Source organism: Aedes albopictus, chromosome 3, assembly GCF_035046485.1.
Source record: "Aedes albopictus strain Foshan chromosome 3, AalbF5, whole genome shotgun sequence".
Taxonomy (NCBI): Eukaryota; Metazoa; Arthropoda; class Insecta; order Diptera; family Culicidae; genus Aedes; species Aedes albopictus.
The window spans coordinates 361727344-361752343 of NC_085138.1; the positions used below are offsets into that span (position 1 = coordinate 361727344).

Below are 25000 nucleotides of genomic sequence, written 5' to 3' on the forward strand. Positions count from 1 at the left end.
AATATCACTCGGAGTCCTGGACGGATTCCATTAGGATCCGAAACGGATTCCACTCGGAATCCGAGACGGATTCCACTCAGAATCCGAGACTGATTCCACTCGGAATCCGAGACGGATTCCACTCGGAATCCGAGACGGATTCCACTCGGAATCCGAGACGGATTCCACTCGGAATCCGAGACGGATTCCACTCGGAATCCGAGACGGATTCCACTCGGAATCCGAGACGGATTCCACTCGGAATCCGAGACGGATTCCACTCGGAATCCGAGACGGATTCCACTCGGAATCCGAGACGGATTCCACTCGGAATCCGAGACGGATTCCACTCGGAATCCCAGACGGATTCCACTAGGAACCCGAGACGGATTCGACTCGGAATCCGAGACGGATTCGATTCGGAATCCGAGACGGATTCGACTCGGAATCCGAGACGGATTTGACTCGGAATCCGAGACGAATTCGACTCGGAATCCGAAACGGATTCCACTCGGAATCCGAGACGGATTCGACTCGGAATCCGAAACGGATTCCACTCGGAATCCGAGACGGATTCCACTCGGAATCCGAGACGGATTCCACTCGGAATCCGAGACGGATTCCACTCGGAATCCGAGACGGATCCCACTCGGAATCCGAGACGGATTCCACTCGGAATCCGAGACGGATACCACTCGGAATCCGAGACGGATTCCACTCGGAATCCGAGACGGATTCCACTCGGAATCCGAGACGGATTCCACTCGGAATCCGAGACGGATTCCACTCGGAATCCAAGACGGATTCCACTCGGAATCCGAGACGGATTCCATTCGGAATCCGAAACAGATTCCATTCGGAATCCGAGACAGATTCCATTCGGAATCCGAGACAGATTCCACTCGGAATCCGAGACGGATTCCACTCGGAATCCGAGACGGATTCCACTCGGAATCCGAGACGGATTCCACTCGGAATCCGAGACGGATTCCACTCGGAATCCGAGACGGATTCCACTCGGAATCCGAGACGGATTCCACTCGGAATCCGAGACGGATTCCACTCGGAATCCGAGACGGATTCCACTCGGAATCCGAGACGGATTCGACTCGGAATCCGATACGGATTCCACTCGGAATCCGAGACGGATTCCACTCGGAATCGGAGACGGATTCCACTCGGAATCCGAGACGGATTCCACTCGGAATCCGAGACGGATTCCACTCGGAATCCGAGACGGATTCCACTCGGAATCCGAGACGGATTCCACTCGGAATCCGAGACGGATTCCACTCGGAATCCGAGACGGATTCCACTCGGAATCCTGATGAATTCCATTGGAATCAAATAAAAATTCCACGTAGAGTCCTGAATAACTTGCAGGATTCCACATGAAATGCTAAATGTACATACATTACTCGGATTCCTATGTTATTGCTCGGGTAGTTGCTAAGACGTGCTATTGCTTTCCTCAGCCTATTCACACCGTCGGAAAATTTCTTCCATTCCATGTAGGTAGGTATCGAACACCTCTACGGAGCCGGACGTGGCACTTCAAGCTGGAATCGATAATCGCTCCGGGGTTCAATATTCTTCGACTTCGTACTTAATTCCACTGAATTTGAAAATCAAAATAGCAGTCAGCACCCGGTTGACGAGAGACGTGCCCTGCTCCACATACACACGATTTGAAATTTACCTTATTCATCCCAAACGTCAAGGACCGCACCGCGCAGTGGTGGCCAGCAGCGTGTTGCAAGTGTCCCGGTGGTGGCAGAGCAATTACCGCTAACGAATAGAACAAGGACTCAAATCGCAAACACTGAGGGGCTATAGCTCAACTAGAAATCACAAAACGGCAAATCTCAGCTTAATACATGTATTTTGGGATTTCCCATTTGGGCTTAGGTGTTAAGCTTAAGATCTAATGCTCTACATTCTTAAAAACTAGAACTTATCTGTGAGGGGCGTCCCCCTTGCCGTTGCATCCTCGCCAACGCACATGTCATCGGCCAACCAAACATCTCGCTCTGGTCACGCCCTCAGCCGGTCGCAGGAGTGGATTCGGTCAAACCACCCCGCGCTACGATATCCTACTTGCGCCTAACCGTGTTCTCCTAACCGGCCTGTCCGGTGCATGAACCAACGCAGCTCGGCGCTTGGGAACCACTGTGTCTGTGGGTTTCTTCGCTTGCACGAGACAGTCGCGTCGTCAGGCGGTTCTCCCGGCGCTGCGCTCCGAATGCCGGAATCGCCACCGCTCTTTTTCCGTCGGCCTTCCTGATCCCACCACCGTTCCTTGTAGGCACTCGTTGTTGTTCCCGGGAAGGAAAAAAGCTGTAATTAAAGGCCCTGGGGCAACCAGAGAATCAGACTTTGCTCGATCTTGGGGTTAACCGTCACATACCTCCTTCGGAAGGCCTTGTTGTTCCTCCAATCGTACTGGGCTTGACCAGATGGTGCCAGCCAGTGCCCTCGACCTCGTGGTGTGCGAGCAGGCGTCGTGTCTGCAAAATAGGGGTTCCTTAACTACCCTTTCTGGTGCGGAGGGCGTTTTCGCTTACCTGCCGGTCAGACGGCCGTACCAATCGTCCCTTGGTATGTTTGAATCTGTCCTCTCGTCCCACCGGTGGAAGCTAGCGGTGCGGTGAGAATTTGGAGGTTAGCTTGCCTCACTTGCCAACTCCGGCAATTCGTTCCACCGTCCTATTAAATAGGAAGAGTCAACGTTACGGTCCCGGTTTCACTTCTGCCACTTCCATTTACCTGTACAGCACGAACTTGGGTGGAAGATGTGCCACCTTTTATTAAAACACCCACTTTATTCCTGTCCTGGGCTCAAACACGCGCGGGAACGCTTCTGTTGCGTTCGAACGGACGGGGAAGAATGGCGATGCAGCGATGACAAAGCGGATTCCAGCCAGCAGCTGCCTGTGATGCTGATGTGTGCGTGTTTTTGTTTCGGCGGCGCGGCGGCGCCTTGTTTTGCGTCGTCACTTTGCAAGAGGCCTTTTGCTGACGGGTGATTTGATTTGACCGTTTCTTTCGAACTTGTTTGCACGGCGAGAAATGATGTTGGCGTGCGTGGCGAAATTGCGCTGTGAATACTTCTTTCGTTTGATTGTCAAACTCCTAACCGATACATAAGGACCAACTAATCTTAAACGTAACACAACTCTACCGTAGCGGAAGAATTTTTCATAAATCGATGATCAAGCGATTTATGAAAAATTCACAAAATCATTACTCATCCTCCTAGGATGATGGTCAGAGACAAGTCGGTCAACCTAACTCTTGAGCAGACCTCAAGTTACATCGTTTCCTCAACTAAAACCAAACTCATACGCAAGCCTTGGTCGCTTGCCAAATCTTCTCTATCCTCCAAACTGCATAAACTTAATGCTAAACTAAACTTCACGCCAGCTGCGCCTGGCAAAATCTTCGACCTCTCAAATCGTCTCTGACCAATGTCCTTGTCCAGCTTCCACGAATCCTACGGCAACATACAAATCGGATTCTAGCCTATTGTATTGACTAAAATAGGCTTAATCGCACACAAAACATTGAGAAGCTATATTTACAGACTATCTACAAGGAAAAAATTGGTTTGTTTTGGTTTGTGCATGTTCTGAGAAAAGAAACATTTACTAATCTAAATCGTCATGAGCCCGGGAAATAGGGTTTTACCGCGCCCCTGGTCGCGTTACTTTTGGGATGAAGATTTCATGACGACCCCCAGATCTTTAACCCTTGGCCACGCATTCGAATTGACTGGAAATACTTGAGGGTTCGTGTGCACCATCCAGTCGTGGATGTGCTTGGATTGCCGAGATCGTATTTTGTTCCTTCGTAGTGGTGCCACTCATAGCTCTGTGTAGTGAGGATGGTCGAATTCTTGAAGATGGGCTCGATTTGTCTCGATCGGCTAACGGCATGACCATTTAGTGTGTTTCGGTGTGAGGGTTCCTCGGGGTGTTGTTGCGCTTCACTCGTTATCTGGATCGTTTGGTATCTGGAGCCTCCCTACTCACGACGGTTTTCAGGGTCCCAGTCTCCCTCGCCCGCTGTAGGCTGTTGGTTGCTGCGCATCTTCGTCCTGGTATTTGGAGCCTCCCTACTCACTGCTGTTTTCAGGGTCCCAATCTCCCTCGCCCGCCGTAGGCTGTTGCTACGTCCTTCTGCTCTCTCAATGCCCTCCAATTGCTGTCTCACTGCGCCTGATAGTGGCCGTAAGCTTCGACTCCGCGCCGAACCGATGTTTGGTCGTCGATCTCCGGGTCTCCACTCCTCCTATCAGAGAATACATCTGGTGCATTGACGAGATCCCTGTGTCCCGTTTCCAGAATCACAGGGTTGCCATTTCTCTCGATTGGCGAACGGCTCACGGTACACCTCCTGGCGCGATGGAAGTGTTTAGGTACCGCATGTTGATCGCTCTTTGTAGTCTGTCGATTCGCTGGGTTGTTCGTAGTGGTGTTTGGAGCCTCCCTACTCACTGCTGTTTTCAGGGTCCCAATCTCCCTCGCCCGCTGTAGGCTGATGACTGCTGTGCTCTCTGTACTGGTATCTGGAGCCTCCCTACTCACTACTGTTTTCAGGGTCCCAGTCTCCCTTGCCCGCTGTAGGCTGACGGTTGCGGCGCTCTTTGACATGGTATCTGGAGCCTCCCTACTCACTGCTGTTTTCAGGGTCCCAGTCTCCCTCGCCTTCAGTAGGCTGTCGATTCGTCCTGGTGTTTGGCGTGTCTTCGTCCTGGTATTTGGAGCCTCCCTACTCACGATGGTTTTCAGGGTTCCAATTTCCCGCGCCCGCTGTAGGCTTCTTGCTACATCCTCCTGCTCTCCCAAAGCTCTCCAGTTGCTGTCTCCCTGCGCCTGATAGTGGCCGTGAGCTTCGACTCCGCGCCGAACCGATGTTTGGTCGTCGATCTCCGGGTCTCCACTCCTCCTATCAGAGAATACATCTGGTGCCTTGACGAGAAACCTGCGTCCCGTTTCCAGAATCACAGGGTGCCATTTCTCTCGCTTGGCGAACGGCTCACGGTACACCTCCTGGCGCGATGGAAGTGTTTGGGTACCGCATGTTGATTCTCCTACTTGCTACTCTTCGGCCTTCTGACGGACCGGGTGAAGATATCGCAAATCGTTCAGTTCTTCCGACGAAGATCGTGGTCTACAACAAAGCTGACTGATTTGTCGAGGTGGAGAGGTAGTCGTAAAGAAGTTATTGCTCATCACACCTGACTTTCTACCATTTTCCCGTTTGTTACGTGTTTTTGGAGCATGGTACTCATGGTTGACAGGCATTGCCTGCGGACATAGCTTTAACATTGTGGAACCTCGTACGGCTGTACGGAAATCCTAGCTGTCGACTCACAATCGGTGTCGCTGCGGTGGAGCAGTATTGTGACGGCTTCTCACCCTCAGCTCTCGTGATCAAATCTCCCCGTGATTGGTGTTTCTGCTAGCTTGACTGCTTCGTGGTTGACAGGCACCGCCTGTGTACATAGCTTGAACAGCCCGGAACCTTGCTGCTAGGAACGAAGATTCCAGTAGATGTAGTCGTCAAATCGGTATAACGGAAGTGCGGAATCTGGTTGGAACTTTTCTGCCCTCCTGTTCGCTGTAATTATGCCCAATTATGGTGTTTTCTTCAGCGTTTGCTTCTTCGTTGACAGGCACCGCCTGTTTGCATAGCTTGCACATGTTCGTTTAGTCCGCCTTGATGTCCTTCGCGTGGAACCTTCCCTTCTTGCCGCTCAGAACATCCTCTAGCACGTACAGGTTCGTCCCGATGATCTCCTTGACGATGGCCGGAACGAATTTCGGCTCAAGCTTGCTGTTGATTTGGTCCGCCTTCGAGGAGAGTACGAACGATCGCCGCCAAACCAAGTCTCCGACTTTGAACGCTACTGATCTTGTGCGAAGATTGTATCGCTGCTTCGCCCGTTGGTGGCTGTTCTTGATCCGCTCGATGATTAGCTTCTGGATTCGACGAATCGCCGAGAGTCGTAGGTCTTGCGCTACCTTCGGGTCTTCTGGTGTGTTGAGCTCCTGCTGCGTGTACAGATCCGTGTGCAACAACAGGTTCCGTCCGAAGTTGGCTTCGTGTGGACTGATGCCCGTCGCCTCGTGCCGAGCAGCGTTTATCGCCGCCGTGATCGCCGGTAGCTTTTCGTCCCACTCTCTATGATCGCCGTCCAACAATGCCCGGATGCAGGTTACTACGACGCGGTTGACGCGTTCGGCGTTATTGACCTGCGGACAGTAGAACGCTGTCTTCATGTGGCCTATCTTGTGTTTCGCTAGCCAGGACTTGAACACCATCGATTCGAACTGTTTCCCGTTATCGGACAGTATCAGCCGCGGCCGAGAGAACTTCAGACAAACTTCTTCTTCCAGGAACTCCACCATCTTCTGCGAATCTGCTGCGCGCATCGGCTTGACAATTACGTATTTGCTGACCCAGTCGACTACTACCAACAGCACTGTGTTTCCTTGCTTGGAACGTGTGAGCGGACCGACAAAGTCTACCGATATCATCTCCCAAGGAGTCTTCGCCGGCTTCGGGTTTCCCATTTGCGGCATCATTCTTTTCCCCGGTGCCTTGCACGCTTTGCAGGTCGAACAGTTCATAACGTAATCGTGAATCTCCTGTTGCATCTGTGGCCAGTAGTAGTGGGCTTGTAGCTTGTGCCAGGTCTTGTAGAAACCAAGATGCGCTGCTGCCGGTTCGTCGTGGAATCTTCGGATTAGCTGGAACCTCTCTCCTTTCGGAACGACTTGCTTCCACTTGTGGTAAACTGCTCCCACTTCGTCCTTGCAACGGCAGTTCTTGAATAGCGTGTCGTTTGCTATGCGGAAGTCCGGGAACTTATCTCCTTCGCTCTTTACTCTGTCCACCAGCTTCCTGTACCACGGATCCAGGACTTGGTCTACCGTGAAGACTGCTTCTGCCACCGTCCTCGAGAGAGCATCTGGAACAACGTTGATGGAACCCTTCCTGTACCGGATCTCGAAATCAAACGCGTTCAGACGCAACAGCCACCGGCTCATCAAAGCCGTCGGGTTCTTCATCGACTTCAGGTAGCTGAGTGCTGCATGGTCACAGTGGACCACGAACCGGATTCCTTCCACGTAGCCTCTAAACTTCTCGATCGCTCGGATCACTGCGAGGCACTCCCGCTCCGTGACCGAGTACTTCCTCTCCGACGCTGACAACTTCTGCGAGAAGTAGCTGATGGGATGTTCCTCGCCGATGATCTCCTGCGTTAGCACTGCTCCGATTGCTGTGTCGCTGGCATCGCACGCTATGGCGAACGGTTTGCTGTAGTCCGGCATCGCCAGTACCGGTGCCGAAACCAGAGCTGCTTTTAGCTTGAGGAACGCTTCTTCAGCTATCGGATTCCAACGGAACTTGGTCTTGCCTGACGTCAAGTTTGTTAGCGGAGCTGCTAGCTGCGAGAAACCGGCGATGAAGCGTCGGTACCAGTTGCAAACACCGAGAAATCGCTGCACCTCTTTGCGCGTTGTTGGAGTCGGGAATTGTACGATCGCTTGGATCTTCTCGTCGTCTACACGCCAACCTTGCTCGTCGATTACGTAGCCGAGGTACTTCATGCTCTTCCGGCAGAACTTGGACTTCTCCGATGAAATCGTGAGATTCGCTTGGCGTAGCCGGCGGGCTACTTCTTCGAGCAGAGCGATATGCTCTTCGAACGTTTCGGAGCAGATGATGATATCGTCCAGGTAATGGAATACCAGCGGTTCTAGATCGGCGAATAGGTGGGTCATAAGTCTCGCTAGGGCTTGACTTGCCGTACACAGCCCGAAAGGCACCACCTTGAATTGAAAGTGGCCTCTGGATGGAACGGTGAAGCCTGTCAGTTGTCTCGAACCTGGATGAAGTGGTAGCTGCCAGAAGGCATCCTTGAGATCGATCGAAGAAATGTATTTGCTGCTTCGGAGGTTGTTGGTGATCGCTGCAATCTGGGGTATCGGATAGCCCTCGTTCACCATGATGGAGTTGAGGTGCCGCGCGTCCAGACAGACGCGATACTGCCCAGTTTTCTTCTTGACGGCGACCAGCGGATTGTTCCATGGCGAGAACTGCGCCTCCTCAATGACGTCCAGCGCTATCATCCGGTCGATTTCCTTGTTGACCTCCTGTAGAACATACGGCGACATAGGGTAATGCCGTTGTTTACGGGGCGGTGCATTCCCCACATCGATTCGATGCTCGTACAGCTTCGTGCGTCCTAGTCTTCCCTCTACCGCTTTCGGAAACTTCTGGATCGCCTGCTCTAGGCGCCGTTGTTGTTCGGGGCTGAGCTGCTTCATCTCCTGGTCTTCGCTGATCTGGTCTTCCTGCTTCGCTTCTAGTGTGCAACACACCGCTTTGACGCCAAACTTTTCCCAGAAGTTCATTCCTAGGATGACGCAGTCTGGAATCGAAGGTACCAAAAGCACTGGAAGAACTTCGTTGCGGTTGTTATACACTATTGGGAGATAGACGAAATGCGAAATGTTGTGTCTTGTGCCGTCCGCCGTTTTTATTCCGCCGCTGACGTTTCCTTTCTGCAAACCGCAGTCTTCCGCCAGCTCGACTCTTTTTCCTCCTAGCAGAGAGCAGTTCGCTCCACTGTCCAGCAAAGCTGTCCACTCCTTTCCCAGCACTGATATGACGGCGTGCGGTCGATTGTCACTTCCGGGGTTGATAATGATCGAGTTGAGGTTTTGAAATTCCAGGATATCGGAGGGGTCTCCGAGATTTTGCGGAGAGCTGCTCCCCTCTACTGCTGGTTCTCCGCTTGGTAGTTTACCGCGTCCATGCGGCACGTGAAGCAACTGCGCAGCGAGTAGCCTTTCCTTCCACAACGGTAGCAGAATAGGATGGCTTGCGGCTTCGGACAGTCCATGAATCTGTGACCCTCCTCGTCGCAGTTCCAGCAAAGCATTGCTATTCGTTGGCCGTTCGGAGCTTCTTCCTGTTGTATTTGGCGATCTTCCCGTTGCCTGGCTGGTTCTGGCAGCATACGTTGGCTTCTTCGGTTATTGTCGCTCTGATCCGAGCTTGGCATCCACTGTCGTGCATGCCAGCCCTGTGCTCTTTGCGGCTGTTCTTGCTGTTGTGGTGGTAGCCGAGCCTGGTACGATGCGGTTTGCGGCCGCTGCTGCTGTGCCGGCGTTTGCGCCTCTCTTGTGTACTGCCGCGCTGCTCGCAGGACGTCAGCCTCTGTCCGGTTGTACCTATCCGTTGGCCTTGTCTGCCTTTCGTCGCGTGCGGCAAAGCTTGGTCTCGCAGATCTCCGCTCAATGTTCAACTTCAACGCGTTGACTTGCTCCACCAGTTCGTCGATGTTGTGCTGCCAATTGTCTTCTGGTCCTTCCTCCGCTGCTTCGTGCTCGAATGCGGCTTCTTCTACCTCCACGGCGTGAACTCTGTTGAACCGCTGTGGCTGTTGGTGATGCTGAATCGGTGGTGGTCTGCTGGTTACTACTGGCGTAGCGAAGTTCGGTTCCAGAAGCGCGCTGTGCGGAATGGGAATCCTGCGTTGCCTGTTCAGGAGCATCCTCGTCTCGTCGTATCCGGTGCAGACTTCTACCATTTCTTCCAGTGAACGAGGCCTTGCTGCTGTTACGATGGCTGCGTAGTTCTCGTTCATGTTTTTCTTCACCAGGAAGAACTTTTCGTCGTCTGGAATGGGTGGGTCGACGAAGCGGAAGAGCGCTGAGATATGTCGGTAGAACTTTGCAAAGGATTCCTCCCTTCCTTGAAATCGAAAGCTGGCTTCCAGGCGCAGAATTTGGGAGTATCCGCTGGGCAGGAATTCCCTTCTGATCTCCCGCTTGAACTGGTCCCAGGTCCGCAACAGGTTTTGCGATGTTGCTCGCGAGTACCAGTCGATTGCGTCCTCCTGGAGTAGATGCTTGATCGAACTCAGGAGTGTGGCATCGCTCATGCCTTCCGACCTCGCGAATGTCTCCACGCGATCTAGGAACACGTTGAGTGATGTCGTGTCCTTCTCGCCGCGAAATTTGAAAGGCCAGTTGTGCACCGCCTTCTGTATTCGGCGATCGTCCGCTCGTTCCGGTGCTGGTCTATCTCGCCGGATTAGCCGCTCCAGGTCGTCCCGCATTCGGCAGTATTCTTCGTGCATCCGCTGCTCTCTTTCCTGCATCTCCACTATTCTCGATTGCAGCTCGTGAACTTCTCGTGATTGTGTTTCTCGAGCTGTCCGGTTCCATGTTTCTCGCTCCCGTGGAAGGTAGGGAGGCGGTGGTGAGGTGTTCCGTTGTCTAGGCTGTGTTTCCCCTGCGTCTTCGTTGTCTCGCGCTCGGAATGAGCTAGAAAATAGCAATCCTCGTCCTTGTCCGCCGGAAAATGACGTCATCGAAGGCGGCTGTGAGGCTGGCGGTGGTGTGGATTCCTGATTTGAATGGTTGCCCACTGGAATCGTGGCATCCGCCGTTCCACCGACTGCTCCTTCCTCTTCGTTGTTGCTTCTTCTTATGGCACCCGTTGAACTTGTGTGGTTTACCTCATTCTCACCTCGTTGCACACAACTCACTACACTAGTACCATTCACTTTGTTGAGTAAAACAGTCACGTGCATGGTTAACATCCCATGCAGATCTCTCAGTTCGACCGGGGGGTGGATCAACCGTAATCTGTCGCGATAGTGGGTAAGACGCGTTCGGCTTTGACTGATTGCAGCCCTATCGGCTGTTCGAATGGCCGCTTCAGTGCCAATGTGCAGCTGTTGTATTTGAGTTTCACAGTGTTCAATGTTGGACTGTGGACTCATTACATGGGCTGAGCTAGTGGGCTGGTTATCTCTTAAGGCTTCCTCTTGAATGAGTGCCTTCAGACGGAGGACCTTCCCTCTGTGGGTGGTAGGCCCTAAATTTACCACGTGACGCAGAGCCAACTCATACGTCACCTCTTCGTCTGTTAAGTGTGTGTAATCCATATTGTGTATCGAATCTTATGCGTAAGGGCTAAAATTTTGATGATTATCAATGCCGGATAATCAAAAGCACAAAAACCAAAAACTTCACAAAACCAAAAATTCGCTAAACGGTAGTTATCTTGTGTGGATTTTCAGTTGGGCGCCAGTGTTGCAAGTGTCCCGGTGGTGGCAGAGCAATTACCGCTAACGAATAGAACAAGGACTCAAATCGCAAACACTGAGGGGCTATAGCTCAACTAGAAATCACAAAACGGCAAATCTCAGCTTAATACATGTATTTTGGGATTTCCCATTTGGGCTTAGGTGTTAAGCTTAAGATCTAATGCTCTACATTCTTAAAAACTAGAACTTATCTGTGAGGGGCGTCCCCCTTGCCGTTGCATCCTCGCCAACGCACATGTCATCGGCCAACCAAACATCTCGCTCTGGTCACGCCCTCAGCCGGTCGCAGGAGTGGATTCGGTCAAACCACCCCGCGCTACGATATCCTACTTGCGCCTAACCGTGTTCTCCTAACCGGCCTGTCCGGTGCATGAACCAACGCAGCTCGGCGCTTGGGAACCACTGTGTCTGTGGGTTTCTTCGCTTGCACGAGACAGTCGCGTCGTCAGGCGGTTCTCCCGGCGCTGCGCTCCGAATGCCGGAATCGCCACCGCTCTTTTTCCGTCGGCCTTCCTGATCCCACCACCGTTCCTTGTAGGCACTCGTTGTTGTTCCCGGGAAGGAAAAAAGCTGTAATTAAAGGCCCTGGGGCAACCAGAGAATCAGACTTTGCTCGATCTTGGGGTTAACCGTCACATACCTCCTTCGGAAGGCCTTGTTGTTCCTCCAATCGTACTGGGCTTGACCAGATGGTGCCAGCCAGTGCCCTCGACCTCGTGGTGTGCGAGCAGGCGTCGTGTCTGCAAAATAGGGGTTCCTTAACTACCCTTTCTGGTGCGGAGGGCGTTTTCGCTTACCTGCCGGTCAGACGGCCGTACCAATCGTCCCTTGGTATGTTTGAATCTGTCCTCTCGTCCCACCGGTGGAAGCTAGCGGTGCGGTGAGAATTTGGAGGTTAGCTTGCCTCACTTGCCAACTCCGGCAATTCGTTCCACCGTCCTATTAAATAGGAAGAGTCAACGTTACGGTCCCGGTTTCACTTCTGCCACTTCCATTTACCTGTACAGCACGAACTTGGGTGGAAGATGTGCCACCTTTTATTAAAACACCCACTTTATTCCTGTCCTGGGCTCAAACACGCGCGGGAACGCTTCTGTTGCGTTCGAACGGACGGGGAAGAATGGCGATGCAGCGATGACAAAGCGGATTCCAGCCAGCAGCTGCCTGTGATGCTGATGTGTGCGTGTTTTTGTTTCGGCGGCGCGGCGGCGCCTTGTTTTGCGTCGTCACTTTGCAAGAGGCCTTTTGCTGACGGGTGATTTGATTTGACCGTTTCTTTCGAACTTGTTTGCACGGCGAGAAATGATGTTGGCGTGCGTGGCGAAATTGCGCTGTGAATACTTCTTTCGTTTGATTGTCAAACTCCTAACCGATACATAAGGACCAACTAATCTTAAACGTAACAAGCGTCGTAGAGAGCGGGCGAGGTGCAACAAAACGCACGCCCATCGATTCCAAAGAAAATGAATTTATTTATAACCCAACCGTTGTTGATGACCCCAGCTGACCCGGAATATCTTTGCATTTTGTCAACGCATCGTCATTTTTGTTCCATTTTTTTTGTGCCGCTGTCGTTTCCTTTTGTCGCTGACGACGACGGCGACGACGGGCTGCCATGTCGATCGCCTATTTCTGTTCGATTCTATTTGGAAGCGACTACAATTCGACGACTGCTGGACGGACGGATGAGTGTTTGAAAAACGATTTAGAAACGGCCACACAAAGTGCATCGCTTCCTGTCTGAGGTTACGTGTTATGTTAGTGTGTCCATACTTGGAGTTGAAAGAAAGGTGGAAGAAAATGAGGATCACCTTAATGAGGATCGGAAATCGAATGGTTTTGCTGGTATTATCGATGATTTTTCCAAGTAGCCTTTGGGCAGCCTTGTTCCACGTGTTTCCGGTTGATTTAATTTTGATGTGATTGATTTAAGAGTTTCTCAAAACATTATGTTAAGAAGTCACATACCTTGCGGGGATCGTAAAATCGAACTTTTTATTGCATAATCAAAAGCATACTAGCATACTTCTCAAACTTTTCCAGGCCATGACCCACTTTTAACTCCAAGATAATGTCACGTCCCACCATCTTGTTTTTTAATAGAAATAGTCATATAGATAAAAGAAAATTCATTTTTGCACCAAAATGCATCATAAATTCTTTGCCTGAATCACTCAATATCCCGTGGTGATACAAATATTTCCATTTCTTTCGATTCAAACTAGGCATCCCGGTTTCATATCACATTTGTGGTATTCAAGCATCTTTTTGCAAATTTGTATCCACTAGCTTTTATAACTAAACGCAACACGATGAAATTGAATATATTAAAATTATATTCTAAAAACATCCTTCAGCAGTCACGCTGGTGTATTTTGTACAATACGTTAAAAAACACTCGCCTATTCTACAAAATTTACGTGGTGCTGCTAGCGGTCACCAATTTCTGGAAGATTTAGGATTTTTATTTACTCAAGCATTATCAATTCTGGAGCTCAGATTTGTTTTTGTTAATATCTACAAAACATTCGTAGGAAATTATAGTTGAACTCTTATGGAAATTACGAACTTTATTGAGGACTATTCCAGAATTTTCTTCATGATTTTCTTAAGCATTTTTTCCCAGTAGGACATAATGGAAACCCGTCCGAAGATGTCATCCGTTACTAACTGGAGTTCTATCAGTAATTAATCAAAATGGAATGTTCTGGATTTCCATTACTCTATTAGCCATCTCAGAGCATAATCCTATAGAAATGTCAATTGATGTATTTCCGGAAGGATCATTGAAACAGTTTTTGAAGGTATTCTCGTAAAAACCTTGAAATTATCACCTCGAGGTATTTCTGTGAGAATTCCTAAAAGGAATGCTGGGAGAAATTCTTGAAGATTTTCTTGCAGGTATTTTTGGAGAACTCTCTAATAATGGAATTTATCACGCCGAGGACCTGGGATCGAATCCCACTCCCGACAAAACTCGCAAAATGTGAGTTCTTCCTACGGAAGGGAAGTAAAGCGTGGGTCCCGAGATGAACTGGCCTAGGGCTAAAAATCTCGTTAATACAGATAAAAAAAAAAATAATGGAATTTCTGAAAAAAAATCTGGAATTTATTCAAAAAGAAATGGGAGAATCCCCAAAGCATCTTTCCTGGCTGGATACCTAAAGGATTCCCAGAAGAAATGTCTGAAAGCATATTTAGCATGTAACAGTTACTTCTGTGCTTCCGTACATCTTTTGTGGCATATGTGTTGCTTGGAAGAATCTCTGGAGGACTTATTGTCTACCTTATTGTAAGAATTCCTAATGAAATCCCTGAGTAACAATCTGACAAAACTACAGAAGGGATTTCTGAAAGAATTCCTGGTTCTTGTATGCACCCTTTTTAAATAATCTTCCAATACTATTCACTGGAGGAATTTCTCCAGAAATTCTTGAAGTAATTAAAAAAAATCGTTAGGTAATCCTGAAGAAATTCATGGGTACATAAGGAGTGTATTGTAAAGTAGTTGAAAATGTTTACAATAGCCTCAAAAATAGAAAATAAAAAGAAAATCGGGTTAAGTACGGTTCCTTTGAATTCCACTAAGAATTTGCATCCTTTGACAGATACGTATTTCGACCTCAACTGTAAGGTCGTCTTCAGTGTCTTGTACTTGACTCGACTCAAGTACAAGACACTGAAGACGACCTTACAGTTGAGGTCGAAATACGTATCTGTCAAAGGATGCAAATTCTTAGTGGAATTCAAAGGAACCGTACTTAACCCGATTTTCTTTTTATTTACAGATATTCCCCTAACAAGCCCAGGTTAATCATCATCTCAAAAATAGTTCAATACAACTTTTCAATAATTTTAATTTTGGAGATACTGTATAAATTCTTGAAAAAAGAAATGGCTTTAATGATTTTCTAAAAATGTTCTTTTAACTGGGTTTTTAACCTAGATTACTAAACGCATGTTTTTAAATTTTTGCACACATTCAAAAAAATTGAAATTGCGAAAAAAGTTCGATAAAGTTCGAAAACTGTTAACTTTTTTGTGAAAATATAAAAAGCTCCAGAATCCTCATGATATAGGCAAATGATTTTTTTCAAGAAAAATCTCCACTGCATGTAAGCGCAATTCCTAAAAATGAAAAAGGACATTTTTGAGGAACCCCTTTTTTCTATGCTCCTCCAAATTATGTTTACGCATAAAAAATACATAAAATGAAAAATTCGCATTTTTTTTTTAATAGAATATGTTTTTTAATATATGGACGAGTAAGTTGGAGCAAAAATAGAATTTTAAAACCTTTTAAGATACTAAAGCAGAACTTCAAAATTTGACCAAAAAATAGACGTTTTTTGGAGTGCACCATTTTGTAGATATAGGAGATTTTTCTATCGAAAATATGAATTTTGAAAGTCGGTGTTGAATGATATGTTATGTGTACATAACTGTTAACAAGCATAAATATTTTCCAGATTTTTTTATCGTACAAATTTTACTCGCTACAGATTTTTGAAATGTTGAAAAAACTTATCAAAATTGCATTTTGTGCAGATTTTTATTTTGTGAGGTGTACCCGACTAGAGGATCATAACAAGAATATATCGTAATTATATCTCATTGTGATATGACTAACAAATTATGTTATAATTTTGTTATGACATGGGCTGTTTATTACTTTTTCGAACTAAATTATAACAAAATATATTATAATCTTTTGTAACTAATTTTGTTATAAATAATTCAAAACAAACTCTGTTAAAACTTTGTTATTTTTACAACTGAATAAAATGATTCGTTGGAAAAATAACACAATTATATCAGAATATGAAATAATTTTAAATTTTAAGTACATTACAAAAAATAAAAATAAAAATATTATGTATTCGTTTTTTGTCTGTTTTTTTTTTTACTGCGCAGAATGCCGGAAGCGTATCCGAGTACTCTCAAAACTAAAAGGTACTCTTATTTTTTCCAACTTTAAACCGATTTGAGTGAACTTCGACTCGTTAAAATAAGAAACTATATTCTTATTATTGATTATGCGAATAGAACGGTTGGGTCATGCGGTATTACCAAAAGTACAAATTTTCTGGAACATGGGATGAAAAATTGATGAAAAACTTCAAACCTCATTTACTCAAAAGTGGGGTTTTGTCACTTACATCCCTTTGTTTCTAACCCCCTCTATTCTAATATCGGAGTTGGAGTTAGCGTATTGAAAAGACATGGTCTCTCGGGAAACATGTTCCGTAATGATTACACTGAAGTTTTTTTTACGACGGTAATGGTACCGCGTAAAAAACCGCGTTATTTCAAAAAACGTCGTAAAAAAACCGCGTTATTTCAAGAACCGTCGTAAAAAGACCGCGTTATTTCAAATAACGTCGTAAAAAAAGTCCAAAAAAATCAAGTCACGTTAGATGTAATCCTGACTATTTTGCGCGTGTTTTTGAAAAAACTCGGTTTTTTACGACGGGTTTTGAAATAACGCGGTTTTTTACGACGTTTTTTGAAATAACGCGGTTTTTTTATGCGGTTTAAAAAAAAAACCGTGTAAAAAAACCGCGTAAAAAAACTTCAGTGTACTTCAAAATCCATGAACACTAGGGCAGTTCAGACTTTAAACATGTCAAAAATTCAAAGCTCCCATATGTTCATTACAATCCTTGGTGCAAAACTAGAGTTCTGTCAAATTTTCAGCCATTTCGGTGGTTATTTAATGGTGGCCCAAAAGCAAAATAGGTTTATATGGGAATTACTATGGAGAATTTTCGAAAAAGGTTCTCCTCGTTGAAGAGCTTTACCACATGGATAAAGTCATAGGGTCAAAGCCGAATTGAATTCTTCAGACCTCAATGATGAATGTTGCCGAAGACCGGAACTCATTTCGACAATCGGATAAAAAGTTATTAAACAAATTCTCACTCGCATGCGCATCTTCATACACGATTCCCTTCAAGGTGTGCAAGAAGGTAACACGCATACTATGATTGCGTGTCAAGCATGTCGATCGAGCTGTGGTCTTCTGGTCATGCATGCATGGATGAATATCGATTAATAACTTCTGTCTCGTGAGTTGAAACGAGTTGCGGTCTTCGGCAACATTCATCATTGAGGTCTGAAGAATTCAATTCGGCTTTGACCCTATGACTTTATCCATGTGGTGAAGCTCTACAACAAGGGGAACCTTTTTCGAAAATTCTCCATAGTAATTCCCATATAAACCTATTTTGCTTTTGGGCCACCATTAAATAACCACCGAAATGGCTGAAAATTTGACAGAACTCTAGTTTTGCACCAAGGATTGTAATGAACATATGGGAGCTTTGAATTTTTGACATGTTTAAAGTTTGAACTGCCCTAATGAACACGTACTGTATAGTAGACACGACAAGCCGTGTTAGTTTACAAACAGTTTCTTTAGTACAGCTTCTAGCTGTAATGATATCGCATAACGGCCTTCAAGGCGCTGCTGGTTTGTGGATTTGTTAGTATTACGAATTGTACTATATAGTAGCAGCTGTTTCGTTAATGGGAACTCCTATTAAGTTTGTTCAAGTTTTCACATCTTTTGGTGTTCCCGTATTTGATATTTGCATTTCGAATGCCAACAGCAATAACTATTACTTCATTTATCTTCTTAAGTTTATTGACTGCTGCATCATATTATTGAGTAAAAAATAAAGGCATTGCACCTTCTACTAATTTTATCAGACTCTTACGTATTTTTTATTTTACTCAATGCTTCAAATTCATTTTTTGAGTCAATATAGTATCATAGCTGCTGATATGTTTAATCTAAGTATTTCCTTCATTTAATATCCCAGTCCCGTTACGGTGCAAATTCTTAACACTTTTCCACGATTCCCAATTTTGACACGAATGCACTCTTAGTGTAAAATGTCATAAAAAAAAGAAATCGACTCCCAATTCTTTTAGACTAACTTTTAAACTTTTAGATTAACTAGAATTTGTAGCTTCAAAGCGTGAAACATCTACACGGAAAAAAGAAGAAGCCTAAACATGAGTTTTTTTTTAAATCTCAAAATTGAGTAAAGATAGTTTGTATGTCATATTAACAGTACTGCTATTCTAACTTCTAATTATAACGTCAAAAAGTACCGAACAGACTATGTATTAAGAAGTAATGGATGTTATTGAGCGTGGAGATAGCAAATGCGGTACTAAATAATCCTAAACAATACAAATGTGAATGATAATTCTGCTCAATTGATCATTGCATTTCTCTATTCAAACTTTTTTTTTATTACGACTGTTGCGGATTACAGGCAATAGGCCCTTTGGATCTGCGCCGCATTGACACATGTCTTTTCAATGTCAATGTCAACGATGACTTGTATGTAGCATGCCGAAGTGATAATAGCCGACGATAACAAAAAGCGAATCGATATCACGTGAAGTCGTACGGCTAATGAAGAAGCCTAATCTTAATATTATTCGTTTCTATGCAATCTTATCTATATATATAAAAATGCAGTGGCATACGTGGGACCGCGCATAACTTGCGAACGAGTGGTCCGATTTGGGTCGTCTAAGTTTTGTTCTGTTAGTTTTCACCCAAGGAAAGTTTATGAGGCCTAAAACATGGGAAAATTGAGAGTTTTTGAAAATCGGGTTTTCATACATTTTGAACGGGGACTTGGGCGCTTGGCTAGGGGTTCAAAAAACGCAGTAGGCAAGACAAAGTTTGCCGGGGGCAGCTAGTATTATAATAATTATTGAACAAGATCACATGAATTAGTTTCAGTAAGTTCAAGGTTTGTGGAATGTTAATTGTGTTCTTATTTAGCTACTTAATCTATGATCATGCAACACACAAACAACACTTGAACATGTATCTAATCATTCTTAAAATTGCAAGCCTAAAGTGTCCCTAAACGCTAAATTATAAACTAAATTAGTACGGGATAGTAAGTACGGAGTAAATAGCCAATGAAATACAGCTAATTTGACAATCTTGTTCATAGCTAGGTATCTAACCTCACAACTGCCTCATGCCTCATGCCTCATAAATGGAAGGCTGATTGGATCAATCGTTTAGAAACTAATTTGTAAGTTGATTTCAGTTTATTGAATTGGATTGTTCTAAATAAAAGTTTTTTTCCAGTCGAGTTTACGGAAACACTGAACTACGGAACAGTTTTTTGTAACAACGACCTATTATCATTCGACCATATTTGCTTTGACATTATGTCAACTTTTTCATTTCTAAAAATAATCTAAATCTTAGAATAAAACTAAATAGCATCTGCAAAAGTTATCATATCAGCCTATGATATAATTGTGATCAATTAAAACAAAGCCACATTTTACCTTCACTCACGTAGGTACGTGTATGATCGTCGGTTTCACAGCGCAAAGAAAAAAAAATAAATTAAATCATCTCCATCCGTAAAGAATCACGACTACAGCAACTTTGACGCCGCCAGAAGGCACCCCATGACGAAGCTCAATCATAAATAGTCGACTGACTATTTTTTCGTCGTTCTCTTTGTTCAACAAACAACGACGGGCCATGCGCACGCCACCATTGTTATTAATGTTGCAGTGCGCAACCTGAGAGGAATTTCTGAAGAAATCAGTAGAGTAATTCCTGGAACAATCTCTGGAAAACTTCCTGGAAAATTCCGGAAGAAACCCTGTAGAATCCCTGGAGGAATTCCCTGAAAAAATCTGGGAAGAATGCATACAGAAATTTCTGAAGAAATCTCTTGAGGAATTGCTAGAAAAAAAAAAACAAGACAAATTTTTAGAGGATTTCTAGATGCTGGAATTCAAAATCTCAAGAAATCTTTTGATTCCTGCAGAAATTCCTGGATGAATTATTGTAGCAAACCCTGGAGAAATCTTCAGAGGAATTCTGGGAGGAATTCCTGGAGAAATTTCTGAAAAATTCCAAGAGGATTTCCTGGAAGAATCCTTGGAGGAATTTCTAGAGGATTTCTTGGAGGAATCTCCGAAGAATTTTCTGGAGGAATCTCTGGGGAAACCCTGGAAAAAATCGTGGAGAAATCTCTCGAGGGATCTCTGGTGCAATTCCTGGAGGAAGCTCTGGAGGAATGCCTGGAAGAACCCCTGAAAAATCCCTGGGGTAATTCCTTGAAAAAATCCGGGATAAAATCCTGGAGGAATTCCGAATAAAATTCCTATATATGCCTGTGGGAATTGCTGGAGGAATCTAAAGAGGTATGCTGGAAAGAATATTCTTGAAAGAATATCATTATTATTTTTGTGAAAAAATCCCTTGAGAAATTCCTATAGGAATTTATAGAAGAATTTTTTGGAGGAATACCTGGAGCAATCCTCGAAGGAATCACGGGGAAATTTGTGGAGAAATCCCTGAAGGAATCTCTGAAGCAATTTTGGAGGAATTCCTGAAGGAATGCGTGGAGATTCTCTAAAAAATACTTGAAGGTATTCCTTGAGAATTTCCTGGAAGAATTTCTGAAGAAATCCCTAGAGGGTTTCCTACGAGAATCCTTGGAGGAATCTCTGGAAAAAACCCTGGAAAAAAGTGTTGATAAATCCTTGGAGAAACTTCTGAAGAAATGCCTGGAGGAATCCCTGAGATACTGTCAAAGGTGTTTCTGGAGAATTTCCTGGAAAAATTTCTGAAGAAATCTCTAGGGGATTTCCTGGAGAAATTGCTGGCATAATTTTTTTTAAGGATGTCCAGGAGCATTTCCGTGATTAATTCCTAGAAAAATTCTTGGAGGAAATTCTGGAGGATTTCCTGGAGGAGTTCCTGTAAAAATTCCTGGATAAAATCCTGGGGAATGCCTACGGGAAGCTTTAGAAGAATTCTTGGAGCAATCACTGAATAAATATCTGGAGGAATCTCTAGAGGATTTCTGGGAGAAATTTCTTAAAATATCCCTTGAGAAATTCCTGGAGGAATTTCTAGAGAAATTTCTGGAGGAATTCCTGGAGAAATCCTCGAAAGAATTTCTGAAGGAATACTTGGAGGAATCCTTGTAGAAATTTGTGGAGAAATCCCTGAAGAAGTTCCTGGAGGAATTCTTAGCGAAATTCCTGGTGAAATTTCTGGAGGAATCCCAGCAGCAATTCCTTGAGAAAATCTGGAAGAATATCTGCAGTAATCTTTGAAAAAAATACAAAAGGTATTCCTAGAGAAGATCCTGGAAGAATTTCTGGAAAAATCCTTTAAGGATTTCCTGGAGAAATTCCTGGATGAATTGCTGACAGAATTTATGAGGGAACTCCTCGATCAATTCCTGCTGAAATTCTTGGAGAAACCCCTGAAAAAAAAAATCCTGTGCTTATTTCTGGAGGAATTCCTTGAGGAGACCCTTAATTCCTTAGTTCGGTGTAGTACTAGATGTAATGAACTGAATTTAGGTATGGCGAGAAGGTCATTCTCCGTTTCTGCAATGAAATGGAGCAAAAAACGTGGGTATTATGATTCCTTGCCTAATTTGATGCTGTTTGAGCAAAACTTTGGATGACTATGTTGTTTATGTTGCAAGAAATTGAGAAAACAACAACACTGTTGCCTAAAGCTCAAACAGCATCAAATTAGGCAAGGAATCATGGAACCCACGCTTTTTGCACCATTTCATTGCAGAAAAGGAGAACTGACCTTCTCACATACTAAAATTCAGCTCATTACTACAAATCTAATACTTCATCGATCTGTCCTATTCCGGGAGAAATCTCTGCTGGAGTCCAAGGAGAAATCCCTGGAAGAATACCTAGGAGAATTTCTGGTGGGATTCTTGGAGGAATGTCTGAAGTAATTCCTGGAAAAATCCTAGGTGAAATCCCTTGAATCATTCCTGGATACATTCCTGCTGGAATTCCTATGGGAATTCTTGGAGGAAACATTGAATTAATTCCTGAAGGGATCTCTGGAGGATATAACTCTTGCAGGAATCTCCAGAGGAACACCTAGAGAAATCTCTAGAGGAATTCCTAGAGGAATTTCTGGCGGAATTTCTGGGGGAATGTCTAGATGAATCCCTGGAGGATTTTTTAGATAAATCTCTGTAGGAATTCCCAGAGGAATCCCTAGCAGAATTCCTGGAGGAATTCCTGAAGAAATTTCTGGAGTAATCTTATAAGGAAATCCTGAAAAAATCTCATTAGGAATTCCATAGGGAATCTCAGGAAACCATTTTTAATCAATTCCTGGAAGAATTTATTTAGGAATACCTAGAAAAAAATTTGAGGAATCCATGTCTACAATAGTTTCCGAATTATTGTGGGAATCTTTGGGTGAACTCCCAAAAGAATATTTTGTACATTGTTTTAAGGAATTCTTGGATTAATTTTTAGATAATCTCTGGTAAAATCTTCTAAACGGTTTTCTGGTAGATATTCTTGCTAAAATGCTTCGATTTATTCCAGACTGAATTAGCAATCTTTAGTGGAATTATTGGAGAAATATATGGAGAAATCTTTGAAGGAACATTAGCAGAAATACCTTAAATAATCTCTTTTCTCTATTTTGTTTAATCTCGGAAGAAATTCTTCGAGAAATCCTCGAGAAAAACACTGGAACAAGCACTGAAGGAATTTATCGTAGGATAAATTTCCGGAGGAATGTCTGGTGAAACCCCTAGAGGAATTCTTGAAAAAATCTCTAGAGCAAATCTCTAGCAACCCATGATAGAATCATCGAAGAAAGCTATGGAAAAAAAATCCTGGAGGAATTCGTCAATGCATCCTTGCTGAAGTATTTGTAAAAAATTCTGAAAGAATTGTGGGAGGAATTCCAGAAGCATTTCTTGGAATTAACACTGAAACAATTACTATCGGAACCGTGAAAGATGCCCGCCCATGGAAGAATTCAATTCCTACATGTAACTTGGACAGTTACAGTTAGACAAATCAATTGACAAAAAACGATAGTAATTGTTTTCCCCCTGAGGAAGACACTATCCCCGTGTCGAAACGTCGGGTGAATAAAACAACTCGTTTTTTAAATCCCAGACTGCGTAGCCGTTAATCAAGAGAGCCTAAAACGAATGAGTTCGTGGGAAGTTATAAAGCCGGTTTCATTGACGGTCGGTCGATAACGGACCAGATCTTCACCGTACGGCAAATCCTCCAGAAATGTCGTGAATACCAGGTCCAAACGCATCACCTGTTCATCAACTTCGCGGCATACTACGATCACGCAGAGCTATGGAGAATCATGGAAGAAAACGTCTTTCCTGGGAAGCTGACTTGACTGATTAAGGCTTTTTACGGCATCATCAGCATCGGCAGCCATGTTGGATATGTGACTAGACATTTCAAAGTGATAATTCTCGGCCACGAAAGCGAATATTTGTATGAAAAAGTATCATCTCATATGCTCACTCGCAGTGATCACGATGATACTTTTTCAGCTGCGTTACTGCAGAATTATCAGTTTTTTATCACTTCAAAAACGCGAGGCAAACACTCATTGAAAAGCAAAAAGTCAATGATTCGTTTGAAAGCTCAGTGATGCATCATGACACCTTAAAGACAAGGTGACTGCGACAGGTGATGGACTCTCATGCCTACTCTTCAACATCGCTCTGGAAGGTGTGATGCGACGAGCCGGGCTCAACAGCCGGGGAACGGTTTTCACAAAATCCGGTCAATTTGTGTGCTTTGCGGACGACATGGACATTATTGCAAGAACATCTGGAGCGGTGGCAGAGCTGTACACCCGCCTGAAACGCGAAGCAGCAAAGGTGAATGCCTCAAAAACAAAGTACATGCTGGTAGGCGGAACCGAACACGACCGGATCCGTCTGGGTAGCAATGTTACAATAGACGGGGATACTTTCGAGGTGGTGGAGGAATTCGTCTACCTCGGATCCTTACTGATGGCTGACAACAACGAGAGCCGTGACATTCGGAGGCGCATCACCAGTGGAAGTCTGACCTACCACGGGCTCCAGAAGAAGCTGCGGCCTGAAAAGATTCACCCACGCACCAAATGCACCATGTACAAAACGCTAATAAGACCGGTGGTCCTCTACGGGCACGAGACACGGAACATGCTCGAGGAGGACCTGCAAGAACTCTGGAGTTTTCAAGCGACGCGTGCTAAGGACGATCTTCGGCGGTGTGCAGGAGAACGGTTTATGGTGGAGAAGGATGAACCAGGAGCTCGTTGCACTTTACAGCGAACCCAGCATCCAGAAAGTGGCCAAAGCCGGAAGGATATGGTGGGCAGGTCATGTTGCAAGTATGCTGGACAACAACCCTGCAAAGCTGGTGTTTGCAACTGCTCCGGTTGGCGCAAGAAGGCGTGGAGCGCAGAGACCACGATGGGCGGACCAGGTGGAGCGTGACCTGGCGAACATTAGGCGTGACCGAGGATGGAGAGCGGCAGTATTGTGGCGTACTATTGTTGATTTTGTCTTGTCTTGATGATGTTGAACAAATAAATGTATGTAACTAATGTCAAATCATTTGGTGAGTTCGGTACACAAATTTCTTGAGCTCCAAAGATGATCTGATGCTTTATATTTCAAAAATTTTCATTTTGAGAATGTTTATTTGTATTGTTGTGACAGTACAATTTATGTGATATGTGCTTGTTAATGTTAACGGGGGCCCATATAGCCGAGGCGGTAAACGCACGGGTATTCAGCATGACCATGCTGAGGGTGACGGGTTCGATTCCCGGTCGGTCCAGGATCTTTACGTTAAAGGAAATTTCCTTGACTTCTTTGGGCATAGAGTATCTTCGTGCCTGCCACACGATATACGCATGCAAAATGGTCATTGGCAGAGGAAGCTCTCAGTTAATAACTGTGGAAGTGCTCATAGAACACTGCTGCATAGAACTGAGAGCTGAGAAGCAGGCTTTGTCCCAATGAGGACGTTACGCCAAGAAGAGAGAGAGAGAGTGCTTGTTAATGTACC

General features: G+C 45.1%; 2 protein-coding genes across 5 annotated transcripts in view; one reads left to right on the forward strand and one right to left on the reverse strand.

Annotated features, from left to right (window-relative positions):
* LOC109414898 (uncharacterized) overlaps positions 1-25000 on the forward strand; it is an 80779-nt gene that overhangs the window by 52238 nt on the left and 3541 nt on the right. The window lies entirely within an intron of this gene.
* Positions 8765-12516, reverse strand: LOC115268241 (uncharacterized). Of its 4 annotated transcripts, XM_062855413.1 has the most exons (3): positions 11911-12516; positions 11754-11853; positions 8765-11698 (listed from the first exon to the last, which is right to left on the reverse strand). In XM_062855413.1, exon 3 carries the CDS (start codon positions 10949-10951, stop codon positions 8771-8773), a length of 2181 nt encoding a protein of 726 aa, XP_062711397.1. In that variant the 5' UTR covers positions 10952-11698; positions 11754-11853; positions 11911-12516; the 3' UTR covers positions 8765-8770. The 4 variants fall into 4 exon arrangements, with proteins under 4 accessions (XP_062711397.1, XP_062711393.1, XP_062711396.1 ...); XM_062855409.1 differs by having other exon boundaries at positions 8765-12052; positions 12113-12516; XM_062855412.1 differs by having other exon boundaries at positions 8765-11853.

Excerpts from the sequence above, each read along its gene's own strand:
- LOC115268241 (XM_062855409.1), bottom strand. The coding sequence starts at position 10,951 with ATGGATTACACACACTTAACAGACGAAGAGGTGACGTATGAGTTGGCT.